Raw genomic sequence first — 16,226 nt, forward strand, 5'->3', positions numbered from 1 at the left:
AGCTATTGGATGGATCACAGGGCCCCCAATGGAGGAGCTAGAGAAAGTACCCAAGGAGCTAAAGGGATCTGCAACCCTATAGGTGGAACAACATTCTGAACTAACCAGTACCCCGGAGCTCTTGACTCTAGCTGCATATGTCTCAAAAGATGGCCTAGTCGGCCATCACTGGAAAGAGAGGCCCATTGGACTTGCAAACTTTATACGCCCCAGTACCAAAAGCCAGGGCCAAAAAGTGGGAGTGGGTGGGTAGGGGAGTGGGGGGGAGGGTAGGGGAGACTTTTGGGATAGCACTGGAAATGTAAATGAGGAAAATACCTAATAAAAAAAAATTTTAAAAATTGAGGCAGGGCACTGGGATAACTACATCCTTATTGCAAGTGATGGAGCAGTTACCTCCATGCCTCCTGACAATGCTAGGAGGCGGACCCTTGAAACCATTGAGAGGGTGGTGCCTTTCGGAAAAGAAAGTCAAATAGTCTGTGGTTCGGTGGACGGTACCTTTCATGAAAGGAAAGTGGGCAGCCAGCAAGAGGAGAAGAATCCTTAGAAGCAGAGCATCCGGGCATGCTCGGGGCAGAAGGGAACACAAAAGATTCACAGGAGGGTTTAGTAGTGTCTTAGGGTTTTCATTGTTGAAAAGAGACACTGACCAAGGCAACTCTTATAAAGGACAACATTTAACTGGGGCTGGTTTACAGTTTCAGAGGCCAGTCCATTATCATCATGGTGGGAGGGAGGCATGGCAGTGTCTAGGAAGACATGGTGCTAGAGAAGGAGCCAAAAGTTTTACATCCTGACCTGAAGGCAGTCAGAAGACTGACTTTCAGGCAGCTAGGAGGAGGGTCTCAAAGCCCACCCCCACAGTGACACAATTCCTCCAACAAGGCCACACCTACTCCAACAAGAAAGACCACACCTCCTAACAGTGCCTCTCCCAGAGCCCCAAGTTGAAAAGAAAGATGAGCTGGACAGCTCCCTGTGCCAAAAGAAGTGAGGAGACTGGGGTGGGGCTAAGCAAGCATCAACACCAGTAAGGAGGAGCACCCAGCATTCAGCAAAGCAGGGTCAAGGATCTCAAGAGACAATTCTGGACCATCTAGCAGATAAAGGGAGAGGGTATGTGTTGTGGGTGTACACACAGAAGGCACGTGAACACAGAGGCAGAAGACACTCATGTTGTACCAGCCCAGGAAGCCAGCAAACACCCACACCCTCAGGAGGAAGTATGGAGCCAAGGCCTTCGTTTCAGGCTTCAAGCCTTGGGAAGAGTTAATTCCTAGTATTAGGACGTATCCATGCTTGTTGGAAGGTATGTTGACCTAGGAAACTGATGTAGTAGCTGAAGGGGAAGATTTTTGGGTTTTTTTGGTTTTGTTTTTTCAAGACAGGGTTTCTCTGTGTAGCCCTGGCTGTCCTGGAACTCACTCTGTAGACCAGGCTGGCCTCGAACACAGAAATCCGCCTGCCTCTGCCTCCCAAGTGCTAGGATTAAAGTCGTGCGCCACCACTGCCAGGAGAGGGAAGTTTGCTATGAGATCAGCAAGAAAAACAGAAGCAAGGAAACCCAGAGGTACCTTACAAGTAGATTTGAAAACTGTTATTCAAGAACAGATATGAAGGGCTTGAGGATCTGTCTGCTCTTTAGAAGCAAGGCAGCAGAGACATAGGGGGCCAAGCAGGGGAAAAGAGAAATATTCAAGACAAAACGTTCTGGGGTGTCTCTAAGCCTGACAACATGAGTTTGGTCCCCAAAACTTACAGAGTAGGGGAGAAAGACTATTCTCTGACCTCACACGCACACAGTGCACTCAGACACTCCCATTGTCATTATCTCTCTCTCTCTCTCTCTCTCTCTCTCTCTCTCACACACACACACACACACACTCACATGCATACCATTCACTCAGACACTCACATACATATACTCTCACACACATACATGCATTCACATTCTCCATCTCTTACACACAAGCCATGTACTCAGACTCTTGTATTCATATTCTCTCTCCCTCTCCCTCTTCCTCTCCAATTCTCTCTCTCTCTCTCTCTCTCTCTCTCTCTCTCTCTCTCTCTCACACACACACACACACACACACACACACACACACACACACATAATTAAATGAAAACAATCATGCAGAAAGCATCACCACAGACAGACTGCAATTAACTCCAGAAGCCAGAAGGGGCACAAAATGGCAGGAGAGAAGCTGCCTCCCACACCACCTAAGAACACCCAAGGAGACAATATCTCAGAAGACACCACACCACTTATCTGACATTATTACCTCCTGAGCCAGGTACCTCAGAGTTTCTACAAATTACAATAATCTAAATATGTTTCAGGGACCATAAACTTATCTTCTTTCCACATTCAGTGCCATAACCAACAAACCTCTGGAACTTACTTATTCATGTTCACAAACAAAACTACATTTATAACAATCATGGTAACAGCAGGATTAGGCCAGATCAAGCATGAAACAGGATTTGTGTTTTGCAGTGGGCCTCAACCTGTGGATTGTTACCGCTCCGAGGATCAAAAGATCTTTTTACACAGCGGTAGCCTAAGACCATCATCAGAAAACACAGATATTTATGTTACAATTCATAACAGTAGCAAAATTACAGTTAAGTAGCAGCAACAAAAATAATTTTATGGTTGAGGGTCACTACAACATGAGGAACTGCATCAAGGGTTGCAGCATTAGGAAGGTTGAAAACCATTGCTTACGGGAAAGGATTAAAAACAAAAATAAATGGTGGTACTATGCCAGCTGATAAACAGTTCCCATTGGGCCAAAGTATTATAGAGTGCTATTGCACAAAGAAGAAATTCAGATGTGGCAGCAAGGTAATCTACTGTGAAAATCATTAACCCGTAGATTCAACTCCATCTTCCAAGTTAGTCATGGACTGACTCATGAAGAGAGAAAGAACCCTGTGTTCAGAGTTCCACTTCATCAACTGATAAGACACACTGGTAACAGGCAGAACACGACATCAACAACACCATTCAACAGCTCATGCTTTGCTGATGTAGACAATTAAAAATTAACAGGAGTGCCTTCAAATGTGTCTATCGCTTCTATGCTGCCAGCAGCAGCTCTATGCTCAGAGAGCATGTGTGCTAAGACTGGTCATAGCTTTCATTTTTAAACAAAACTGACTTTTCCAACAGCCTTAATATATTAAAACTAGTCGAGCGGAGATAAATTTACCCAGCAGATACACACTGTTTACTATTTACCAAGCACTTCAGAAGACTAAGGGGCCGTGTAGATTCAGAACCAAGATCCTGGGCTCTGGGGTTCACTGTGAGGTTCACTTGCCTAGCATGCACAAAGGTCTCATACCCAGTACTGAATAAAACCAGAGCCTACGCCCAGAGATAGATGCAGGAGGATCAGAAGTTCAAGGTCATCTCCATGTTGGATGGCTCACAACTGCCTACAGCTCCAGATCTGATGGACACCCCTTTTCTCCAAGGGTACCCTCACTCACGTGCACATATCCATACACAGACAGACACATATACATAATTAAAAATAAAATAAAATTTAGGGTATAGTGGCACACCCCTTTAATCCCAGCACTGGAGAAGTAGAGGCTGGCGGATCTCTGAGTAGTTCAAGGCCATGATGATCTATAGAGTGGCCCTGCCTCAAAATTAATGAAGTAATTAAGCTTCATTTAGTTTAAAGATAAATCTGAAAGAATGGAAGAAAGGGAGGAAGGGCAAGGAAAGGAGGAAGGGAGGGAGAGAGGGAGGAAGGGAGGGAGAGAGGAAGGGAGGGAGGGAGGAAGGGAGGAAGGAAGAAAGGAAGGAAGGAATCAAAATCTCAAAGAAAGACAAACGGCCAGTTGTGGCTTCAGCCTTGGTTAAAGGCAACATATTTCAAGAATATACTTGAAACCAACCTATCAGTGTGAAAACTCTAACCAAGGACGGTATGTCCTGCACTTGCTAATTTATAGCACTAGTCACCTAGAATATTTGCATAGCTTCTTCCAAGTATCCCAGGGACTCTAACAGAGCTAATTCAAAATGAAACCAGGAGGAAGTGAAGGGCTAGAGAAAGGAAGGCAAAATCTAATCAGGAAACCCAAGGCTGTGGCTGACTAAAAGGCAAAGCCGAAACTAAACATGCCTGGAACGCATTACAGTGTTTTCCACATCCACAAGACGAATGGGAACCAAATCTCTACCCACTTAAGAACTGTACAAAACAGACATGGTATAAGCTATGTTTTCTATCTCCAAACTCTGTTCTAATGATTAACACTTCAGAATTTCAACTTATTCACGAGAAGAGAGGAACTCTCAAGCCAGACACAGGGAAGAGGATATGGGACAAAAATGAATTTTAGCAACTTCCAACAGACAGGATATCTCTGACCAAAAAGCAAGGCCGCTTTCAGTTCTGTCTCTTCAGCGCATTGACTCAAGCGAAAACCATAGGATTCCTCCTCCTTCCTGTGAGTCAAACTGGATGTTACACTAGACTGAGAATTCCACTTTCCTCTGTCTTTTTTCTTTCCTTCTTCCTCTATTTTAAGAGATGCTGTCCTTTATTGTACAGGCTGGCCTCAAACTCCCAGCCTCGGGCAATCCTCCGGGCTCAGCATGCTGGGAAGTTAGAACCAAGGCGTGCACCAGCTCCTCGATTATCAAAGACAATCTATGGAACATTATTTTATTCAACAAGTGGTTTTATTCCAAGTTATAGTCACATTATCAAATATAAAAAACAACAGACTGGGTGGTAGCAGCAAATGCCTTTAATCCCAGAACTCCTGAGACAGAGGCAGGCAGCTCTCTGAGTTCTTAGCCAGCCAGGTCTACACAGAGAATCCTTATCTGGGGGTTAGGGGCTGGGGACCAACAGGATGGAATATTTCAACCAAGGTAACAAACTCTAGGCAATCACTCAATAGACTATTGTAGCTGGCACTGGTGGTAAGCACCTTTAATCCCAGCACTAGAGAAGCAGAGGCAGGCAGATCTCTGAATAGGAGGTCAACTTTGTCTACAGAATGAATTCCAAGACAGCCAGGGCAACATAGTAAGACCTGCCTCAACCTCTCACCACACCTCCAAAAAAGGTAAAGACATTTTATATTTTCTTTTAATTTAGTGTGTGTGTGTGTGTGTGTGTGTGTGTGTGTGTGTGTGTTTTGCCTGCATGTATGTGTACTACAACATGTTGGCTGGTGTTCTTGGGAGTTCAGAGGTGAGCTTGACTTACCAATGGTTGTGAGCAGCCTTCTTATAAGTAAAAATGATAGATAACGTACTTAGGATCAACTTACGACCTAGCCACTGCCAACCTATAAGTGAACATGTGACACAATCTTTTAATTCACTATCAAGTTCTCTGGATGGAAGACATTATTCACCACGAATGGTTAACCACTTCTATCTTAAAACAAGCTAGTTTTGCCAGGCAGTGGTGGCGCAAGCCTTTGATCCCAGCACTTGGGAGGCAGACGCAGGCAGATTTCTGAGTTCGAGGCCAGCCTGGTCTACAGAGTGAGTTCCAGGACAGCCAGGGCTACACAGAGAAACCCTGTCTCAAACAAACAAAAGAGCTAGTTTCATTTCCAAACCCTAGGATTCATTCTGCAACAGATCAAATGGAATCAGGTGATCAATTCAGAAAACCCAGAGGGTAGGAACTGGAGCTCACTCAGTGTAGCACCTGCCAAACCTGGAGTTCAACCGGCAATGTGGCTTAAACCAACTTGAACATTCATAATCCCAGCACTCAGGAGCTAGATAGAGGCAGGAGGATCAGAAGTTCAAGGTCATTTTCGACTGTACAAAACAAAAATAAACTTAGCCAGTACCTAATTCACCACCACCACCACCACATTGCAGGATGACCTGAGTACTGAATAAGATGAATGAGAGCTGCAATGAGCAGCTCTACTGACAGACGACCTGTGAGTGGAAAGGACTCCGGGAAGGTTATATGATCAAAGTACATAATATGTTTATGTAATACATGCAACTACTACAAAGGGGCCCATTATCTCGTGCAACAAACGCAAGCTAAAAAAAAAAAAAGGAAGGCCGGGCATTGCGGCTATAGAGGCAAGCGGATCTGTTCAAGTTCAAGGCTGACTTGATCTATACGGAGTGAGTTCCAGAAAAGCCAAGGCTATGGAGTAAGATCCTGCCTCAAGAAAGGCAAAAAAGGGGCTGGAGAGATGGCTCAGTGGTTAAGAGCACACAACTGCTCTTCCGAAGGTCCGAAGTTCAAATCCCAGCAACCACATGGTGGCTCACAACCATCCATAATGAGATCTGACTCCCTATTCTGGGGTGTCTGAAGACAGCTACAGTGTACTTACATATAATAAAAATAAATAAATCTTTTTTTAAAAAGGCAAAAAAGAAGAAAAGGGTATGAAAGAAAAAAAAAAAGTATATCTAAAAAATATTCCTGAAAAAAAAAAAAAAGCTCATTCAATAAGGCTTAAACACATTCACACTTGAAAGCCACTTTTAATAGTATCAAAGATAGCCAGCGAGTAAGGCCATGGCGGAGGGTCTGCAGAGCCTCCTGTTCCCAGTACACACAATGACCTAACAGTTTAAAACCCATCTGCCAGAACAGTAACAAAAAGCACTCTGTGTGAGCGATACAGATTGGATGTGAAGATGAAGCGGATCCCGGGAAGGAAGCAGACCCTCCAGGCTTCCACAAGGCCCATGCACATGCTTTGGAAAACACCAGCTTCCTCCATGGGAGCTCAGTGTGTTCTATCTCTCCGTGGCTTGGCCAGTTTGATCAGTCGTTTTACGGCTAGACTCCAGTGGCATATCTGCTTTTTCGGTGATAGCAGAGTTTGGCAGCGTTTGTTTTGAGCTGGTACAGATACCTTGCTTGGTTGAAATAGGAGTTAGCACAAAGACTGTCAGCCCTTAGACTTTTGGCTGTGATACAGCAATATGTTGATGAAGCTATGCCTAGTAATTTGTGATTAAATTTGTGATTGCCCTAGTCAACACTGACAGTCAACTTGATCCAGTCTAGGCTCACCAGAAAAAAAAAAAAAAAAAACAACAAAGTCTCTATTGAGTGTCTTCATTTTATCAGATTTGCCTGTAGGCTACTTTTTGGGATTTCGACCCTGATACTTTTTGCTGAACAATTAATTGTGGCATCAAGGACTCCACTGCACCTATGCTCCAGGCTCTCTCAGCGCCACACCCTTGAAGAAAACATGGAGACTGTGAGGAGGACAGCAGCAGTCACTCACACCACGCTCTCGAGTTCCAAGGACTTGAAAAGCCATGGAGTCATTTACACGGGATGAATGTTTTTAAAACAAGAAGAGCTAAGCTTCTTCCAAAATAAGGTGTAAAAAGGGGGGTTATTAAAACAGCATACCTTAGGGTAGAGATGTAGCTCAGTTGACAGTGTTTGCCTGCCAAGCAAAGTCCTCAACAACACTACAGAGGAAGGCTAAGTGCGGCAGGCAGTCGTAGCACTCAGGAGGTGGGAGAGGGCAGAAGTTCAAAGTCATCCTTAGTTGCATAGATAATGCTAGCCAGCCTGAACTAGAGACTTTGCCTTGTCTTGAAGAAAACACAAAACAAATCAAAACAAAACAAAACAAGAAACTACATTCAATATGACTTGGGTAGTTTCAACAATTAGTTACCCTATTTACACAAGTTAAAAGCATTCTCTTCACGCCTCTGAATAATGTTGAAATATCTATCACACAGAGACACTTACCAACCCAGGCTAGGATTTCTCTTTCAGACACGGCTGTTTTTATGTTCAATAACACTCAAGGCAGAAATGAAAAGCCGGGCTGTAGGCGGCACACATCACCTGTACACTCACCACCAAACAAGGTGGAGAACAGCACCGGGCTGTGGTGAATCAATAAATTAAGCTAGCTTCCCACCAGGTCCTAGGGTTTACATCAACTGTCTGACACTAAGGGCAGAGTTACAAACACTACTCACTCATGAGTGCATCCCACTGATGCAGGCAGTCCTTTCGAGGGACTGCTTGTCATGATCAAGGGACAGTTACAGACTGTTAAGAGTCTAAGCCAGACGGCCTTTCTGGCCACACAGCCTTACAGCAGCCTGGTAAAGGAAAACCAAGCCTCCTACCAAGAGCAGATGGGTGAATCTCTGGCCCCTTAACAGACACCCCAAGTACCCATTCAGAGACAATGACCTGTCCCATTATTCAGAAGGCTACATGAGGGTACTTTCCCCCTCCATAATGAGTACTCCTCACCTAAATGTGTCCCTCCTCCTCTCTCCCCCCACATCTTATAGTTGGACATTTCTTACTGGCTGACAGCCCTTATCCTTCTCCTTCCACAGTCGGACCGAATGCCTACATGAAACCACTCCCTTCCTTTGAGTGATTAAGAGGGATCCTCACTCTTGTCTCCCCACCCAAACTCTCAAGGCCGCTGCCATGCTGCTGTAAGTTTGGGGTGATAATAACTCTTTTAATAAATCTTACCCAAAAGGACAATCTGCCAGTGTTCCCAACTTGGGCCCAAATCTGAGACCTTTCACTGATTCCTGTCTAAAGGCGGGGACTGAAGAGATGGCAGATGATCCCCAGAGAGATCTGAGAAGGATTGCAAATGCGATGTTGGCCTTCTGGGCAACCTTGTGCCCTCGCTAGGAGACCCTGCTTAGTGTCACCAATATGATGAGTCACAAACACTTGCACACTGGAGATTACTGCTCAGCTGTAATGCCAAAGACAGCCAAATATAACTCTCCTATATGATGTGTAAGGGTCTGTTGTTGCCCGAAGACTGATGCTCCAGACTCAAATAGTATGCAAAAGCAAGGAGCGTTTTATTCTGCAGAAGTCCAACATGCAGGGCTCTCTCATTCCAAGATGGAGAGACAACCAAGTGGGCTTACAAGCCCGATTTAAAGCACAGTAGGGGAATCCTGGGGTAGGTGGACTTTGTCTTACTCTGTCCCTTGGGCTCCAAGACCTTAACCTACCTAGCCACTGAGAACTGCTTCCTGGATATTCCAGGCACAACCAATTCCTGAATCCTAAAACCAAAACTGCTCCTTCAACCCCACCCAGCACCTGGACACCATCTGTGACTGGTCACCTGGGGTCTAAGTTAGAATCTGAGCATCGTAAAGAACATTCCCCTTTGTTCCCCACACTGCTCTAGTGCTCAGGTCTAACCTGAATCTAATCTCCAGTGCTGGAACCACTTCGGTAGCTTCTTACCTGGCCTCCCCGTCTCTGCCCTACATTTCCCATCCTTCATGCTAGGATTACTCCAAAACAAAGGGCTGTCTCATTTCTCTTTGCAAAGCTCCTGCTGAGTCTTGCTACTCACAGAACAAAAATAGCACACACAGGACAGCAAGAGAGGCCCAGAGGCGAAATGTGACCAATACCCAATCAGAAGAACCGCAGGAAAAGGCCCCAGAGAACCAGGAACTCAAGAGGGGAAAACAAAGGGCCTTTGCAAAACAAAACAGGCTAAAGTCAGCTCAAAAGGCTTGGAGGCTAAAGGGCTCAAATAAAAAGTTGCAAGGCAAGAGGAGAGAACTAGAGTCAGACCCCAGGCTAGACTTCTGAGTAAACACCTGAGCTGCCTCCAACAGACACCAGAACATCTATTCCACCATTTCCAGCAGGCCCCAAATAAATCCCCTGGAGGCCCAAGTAACCAAGAGGCCCACAGGAGTTCAGACGAAATGCCAAAAACCAGATTCCTCCCCCAAAGTCCAAGCAAGAAATCCTCTCCAGGAAAAGGTCAGGAACTCTGGAGTCAAAAGGACAGAGAACTACCCACTCCCGAGGAAGTTATGCACTCTCCCTCAGCGCTGTCCTACTGGAGGCAGGCACAGAGATTTCATTCTTATCATCATTTAGATAAAACTGTGTGGGCCAGACCTGCTCACTCTACTGTGAACATTAGTAACCTCGGGAATTGCACTGGGCTGCATTCGGTGCTCTAAAGTCCTTTTGCAATCTTTCTCTCCACACCCTAAGGAGTAGCCATATAGAACCAGAGGACTGACGTTTTCTAGAAGTTTTTTCAGTGCTCAATATACACCAGTCATGTGCTACCCTTCCTAGCAAACACACACACACACACACATGATTTCTATTGTGCACAATAGAGCTCCTTCATGGGGCTAACCTCCACAGATGCCTGTGTTATTATCATCTTTGAAGTCTTCTAGACCTCATGGTCCAGCTTCTCTTGGGTGCTCCAGGCAAATCAATTGATCCTCTGATATGACAGGATATGACTGTGTTGCATGGGAAGTTATACTGGAAATTCTTAATAAATGAAGTCTATTCTCAACACAGCCAGCTCAAGGCTTTGGATGGAAATTGCACTCACCTTGGCAGCCGTGCACAAGGGCAGGCACAGAACAAGCTGCCTGACCCGGACAGGGGCTGGGAAAAGCATTCCCACACTTCCTGTGCAGACGGACGGATGTATAGACAGACGGCTCCAAGAGACTATCTACAGCCCAGTTCCCCTCAGTACTAAAGTTCCTAACTGAAAGATGTTCTCTTGTGTTTCCCGCACTAAATATCAGGGAAAATGCTTCAATTTATTCTTAAAATAATTAGGTTTGAGTTCTATTGAACACTCTATAGACTGGGACCCAAAGAGCCGAGAGAATACAGAGCAGCACCAAGAAGAAAAAAGAAAATTAACCAGATTGGCAGTCTACAGTGTGTGACCCGTCAGCTCAGAAAAGAGAGAGATAGTAGGTGACGGACACAGGGGAAAAGCCCAAGGAAGAGTCAATACCATAGCACCTAGCAAACAAGCTCATGTGATGTGGCTCATAAGGACTTAATGGAGTAAATCTGAACACTTTTCTTAAATCAGTGAAAGGAATCCCCAGCACTCAGGAGACAGAAGCAGGTGGATGTCTGAGTCTCAAGCCACCCTGGTCTACAGAGTGGGTTTCAGGACAGCCAGAACTACACAGAGAAACTCTGGAGGGGGGGGGCGGGGAGAAGGTTGGCTGGCTAGAGAGATGGCTCATCGGTTAAGAGCACTGTTTGCTATTCCAGAACACTGGGTTCAATTCCCAGCACCCACGTGACACCTAATAACCACCAATAACTTCTGCTTCATGACACCCAACAATCCCTTTCGGCTTCTGCATGCATACGGTGCACTGACACACATGCAGACAAATACCCAGACACATAAAATAAGAAAGAAGTTTAAAAAAAAAAAAACAATAAAAAGAACTTCAATGTAGTATAATCCAGTCAAGAGGAAATTTTGCTCCAGGATATAACTCATGTGAGAATATTGAGCATTGAGAGAAGTACCCGTTTATCCAATGGAGAACTGTAAAGGAGCACTGAGGCTCTGGGAGAACACGCCACACCTGTGACTTCAAGGAAAAGCACTCATGTAATTGGTTGAGACACTGGGAACTCAACTGACCATAGTTTCCACATCATTTTCACTTCAGAACAGCTGACAGACTGTGGTTGGTATCTGACCTTATTTAAGAAAGTGACCTGACATACCAAAAATTTAAAAAAAAAAAAAAAGACCGCCCTTGTAACCAATCACAAACTGTAAATTTCCTAGTGAAACTCTGAATTAGAAAACATCTTCCCGCCAGGCAGTAGTGGCACATGCCTTTAATCTCAGTACTCTCATCTGCATAGAGAGTTCCAGGCTAGCCAGGGCTACACAAAGTGATCTAGCCTAAAAAGAGAAATCTTATCAGGGACTAGCAGGACCGCTACACAGGTAGGGAAGGCTGCATGTTGCCATGCCTGGCCACATGCACTTCATCTCCAGAACCCACGTGGTGGAAGGAGAGATGACCACAGCTGTACTCTGACCTTCACACACACACACACTCACACCTGTGCACACACGCACAAACCCTATAAAAATACTTAAAATAGTCTTATGCAGAATCTCTCACAGTTAAATATCTGGTAAAATAATATTCTCCAAAGAAGTCCAACTTTTAAAGCGTTACATACATGAAAAGGTAAGAAGTTTCTATAGAATTTAATGACATTTATGATGTCTAAAATAGCAAGAAAGAAAAAAAATTGTTTAAAACCTTTTCCTAAATGTCCTAAGCAATAGCCAACCTTCTAAATGATAAATAAGATATTAAAATACATCTGACATCTACAAACTAGCTGGTGTGGCAGAATTAATAAAGATTTCCTAATAATAGAGATTCAAAACATCTAAGTTAGGGCCAATAAAAACCATTTTTATATAGTCCATGTACCATCTCTATGAAAATTTTGCCCAATTCATAATTCAGGCTAAAATGTGAGCTGCTGTCATAAGTATCAAAAGTTTCAAGAGAATGGGTTTTTGAGCCAGGCGTGGTGGCGCACACCTTTAATCCCAGCACTTGGGAGGCAGAGGCAGGAGGATTTCTGAGTTCGAGGCGAGCCTGGTCTACAAAGTGAGTTCCAGGACAGAGAAATCCTGTCTCGAAGAGAGAGAGAGAGACTTCTGTAATTCATTGCCATTGTCTAACACACCACACACCATATACACACACACCACATACCATACACACACAATCACACACCACACCACATCACACACAGCCCTCTGCAAGAACAAGAATTTCACCTCAAAATTCTGCAGGTGTTTTTCCTGTCAGAAACACTGAGTCAAAAGAAGACAACTGAATGTCTACTATGAAATGACAAAGTATGCACTGTTACCAAGTCACCCAGCATTAAATAAATACCCAATGACAAGAAGACTCAGCCAAACTTAGTGAATAGGAAGTTTTCTAATAGCCATATAAATCCATAGAAATTTTCATTCACAAGGCCAGCAGCAGGAGAAATAATGAATTAGAATATTTCAATCAAGAAGCCAAGATCAAAAGTCTATTTGGAACCAAAAGTCAACAGTCACTCACAGAAAGTTAAAACTTTAAACCCACAAATTGCCCTGTGTATTGTTTTAATCAGTATTTGTCTGAGCAGGCATCTTCATAGCTTAGGTAGACTGACTTTAACAAGAAGTCTCAAGCTGATTAACAGAGCTGGGGTTCAACAGCTACAATGTCTCAAGTACGCTGCAAATGTCTGTTGACCTGCAATACCAGCATGCATGCTCTTGACCTTCCTCGCAGTTGCTACTGTTACCTCATATTATCACGACCTGCCATTTTATACGAAAATAAAGGTGACTAGGTAAAACTACAATTCAACACTACCCCAATAGATAAGGTAGTCATGAATGCTCAAGAAAGCGACAAGAGGCACTCTACCCCACCCCCACTCCCCAGCCACCAGGCCCTCATTTCCCTACATCCCCTGAGTGCGACCTTTTAAGTTCATCTAAACGGTTTTAACCAAGCTAGCATGCCCAAGCAGTTTCTTCAACAGTTTTAAAATAAATAAATCAAATCAGATGCTTTGGTTCAACTTCCAAACCCCTCAACACCCCAGTTACCTTCCTTCTGACCATAGGAGGTGAGGGTGTGTCTGGGTGCTTACCGATGCCTGGAGCCACATAGATGAAGTAGAGACAGGACGTGGAGAGGGAGAAGAAGAAGATGAAGGCAATCAGAGAGCGATTGGAGACCCGCATCATCCGCTTGAGCGCAGACATCTTCCTCTGCCCTGCCAGCAGCGCGGGCTGCGCTCTCAGGCCAGACTCCGGGCCACGGTCCAGGCCCTAAACTTCCATGAATGTACAGAGAACCCCAAGAAGGTGGCGGGGTCCGGCCGGGGAGGCTGTGGGGAGAAGAACCGAGCCGGGAAGGAGAAACGGATGCAATGAATGGGAGGCGGTGGAGCAGCGGGAAGGGTGTTGGAAGGATGCGGAGAAACGTGAAGGGAGGCCGGGAGACCGGGCTCCGTGGAGGCCAAAGCCACGGGCCAGGCTGGCGGAGTTCGGCGATGCGGAGTGCGGCCCGCGCGCTGCAGCGTGCCGGGGTCCCCGCACTCGGGGCGGCGTCCAAGAGGCGAGTCCCCGCGATCGGGACCCGGTCCGGGTCGCGTGCGCTCTGCGGGCCTGTGCCTCGGAGAACGCTGCTAGTGCGGGGCTCTAAAGTGGGCACCGGGGCACTCGAGGCACGGGCGGTCGCGGGGAACCTGGGGGCCGCGGAGCGGGGCGCTCGCCGTCGCGCGGCCTGCACCTCATTCCGCGCCGGGCCCCGGAGCGCAACGGCGGCCTCGGGAGCGGAGCGCAGGCCAGGGCGGCGTTCCGGCCAGCGGCGAGTGCGCCCGGGTTCCGCTTGCTGCCGCCGCCCGCTGCCCAGCCGGCCACAGCAGCCGCATTCCCGCCGCGGAGCCTGAGGGAGAGGCGGCGGCGCCCCCGCACAGACCCCGGACTACCCGGCGGATGCGCACGGCCGGGGCCCGGAGGGCGAAGGAAAGAGATGACAGACGCAAGGCGATCTCGGACCGCGCACACCCACGAGGACAATCCCGACAGCCCTGTGTGCCCCGAGACCCCTGCAGGCTCCGCCCGCCGGTCCACAACTCGCCAGGCGGCGCTGCGCCCGGAGAAGAGGAACCAAGAGCCCTAGCCCCTGGAGCGCCGCGGGTCCTGATTGGTCCTGGTACTCCGCGCCAGCATCCCCCACCTCGCCCCGCCCTCCCGGTCACCATCCCTGGTGGACCTGGCACTAAGCAAGGACCGCGTCCTCAGCATGGGAAGCGCTCTGTACCAGGGATGATGTTCGTTGGAAACAAGGACCTTTTGGAGGGGGACGAAAGAGACACGTTTCCCTCCTGGATTTATGGACTGTCAGTTGTAATGTGGGCCTAAGTGTATCCATTATGCCTTGACCAGCCTTCTCAATGAAGGTGAATACAACCAATAGGCCCATGAGCACCGCAGTCCCAATCCCTAGCTAACCCGGAGCTGATCACTAAATTGATGCATCTTCTAGGCGCAAGGCTACTCTTTGTTCAAATGCTTCTTGCTGCTAGCTACATTACCCGGCTCCTTCCTTACCTACAGCACATGTTCCCAGCATATTGTGTGCAGGTGTTTCCTTTTAGCTGATCATGACTGCATAAACCATCCTAGCAGGGCTAAAGATAGATTCCAAAGAGGCATGTGTTCCTTCCTTTAGCCGTCAAACTATTAAAAATAACGGTCTTCAAAAAAAATGGAATTTCTCCATAGTATCATGCTGGAGAAGGAACTAGGTCAATGATGGAAGGGACCACAAGTCTGACCAGAACTGTTTAATTAGGTGTATCTCTTGCCCTGCATTAAAAACTAAACCTCATGTCAGAACTCTGAAGCTAAATTTGGGGTAGGATGGGGTCACTGGATCTCTTTGTTTCTTCTCCTAATGTGGCTACATTGAATAAATGTCCTGTTGAGGACAGGGGCTTAGGCAGTCAGGGTCCAGTCTCTGATCTTAAAAACTCCAACAACAGTTGTGTGCACTCTTAGCACTGTTTGCTTTAACCCCATCACTGGGCAGGTCAGGCACAGGTGGATTCCAGGAGCTCCCTGGCCAGCCATGGAGTAGGCAATTAGTGAGCTGTGACTTCAGTGAGAGACTTCCCAACTCCACATCTCAAACACCAGGGTGGAGTGGGGCACCGTTCAATGCCAGCCTCTGCCCTCCACCTGCACAAGTGTATGTGATGACTTTATTAAATGAGTATTAAATGAGTTGATGCCTTTAAAAGAACATGGGAGAGCCTGGTACATGGTGAGTGAGCATTAGTGGAATCCTTATTTAATTTACTCCTTTTTTTTTTTTTCTTTTAGCCAGATGTAGTGACACATGCTTTTGATCTCAGCACTCAGGAAGCAGAGGCAGGTGGTTCCCTGAGTTTGAGCCCAGCCTGGTCTACAGAATGAGTTTCAGGACAGCCAGGGCTACACAGAGAAACCCTGTCTCAAAAAGCCGAAGAGGAGGTGGGGAGGGGGAGAGAAAGGGGAAGGAGAGAATGTGAAGAATGTAGAAAGATGGAGAAATTGTTTCTGGAGATAAAAGACATTTTAAGTGATGTATGCTAAGTAAGAATGAACAAGTATCCAAGTTTATGAGCTTGGTAAAAATTATTTTATGTGATAGAAGAGGGAGAGAGAACTAAAACAACATACAGAGTCTCTCTTTGGCCAGGCGTGGTGGGACACAACTGTGATACCAATATGTTGAAGGCTGAGACAGGAAATGCGGCAGGTTTGAGACCAGCTGTGCTACGTAGCAAATATCTGTCCCAACAAACTAACCTAAC

The 16,226-nt window shown here is 46.3% G+C and overlaps 1 protein-coding gene across 1 annotated transcript in view; it reads right to left on the bottom strand.

Annotated features, from left to right (window-relative positions):
• B4galt6 (beta-1,4-galactosyltransferase 6) overlaps window positions 1-14,538 on the bottom strand; it is a 58,932-nt gene extending 44,394 nt beyond the window's left edge. Inside the window, exon 1 of the mRNA XM_021150701.2 lies at window positions 13,512-14,538. Coding sequence (XP_021006360.1) covers window positions 13,512-13,626 — 115 coding nt within the window. The 5' untranslated portion in view covers window positions 13,627-14,538. The remainder of the gene's footprint in view (window positions 1-13,511) is intronic.
• Between the last annotated feature and the right edge of the window lie 1,688 nt (window positions 14,539-16,226).

This window comes from Mus caroli, chromosome 18 (genome assembly GCF_900094665.2).
Source record: "Mus caroli chromosome 18, CAROLI_EIJ_v1.1, whole genome shotgun sequence".
NCBI classification, from domain to species: Eukaryota; Metazoa; Chordata; class Mammalia; order Rodentia; family Muridae; genus Mus; species Mus caroli.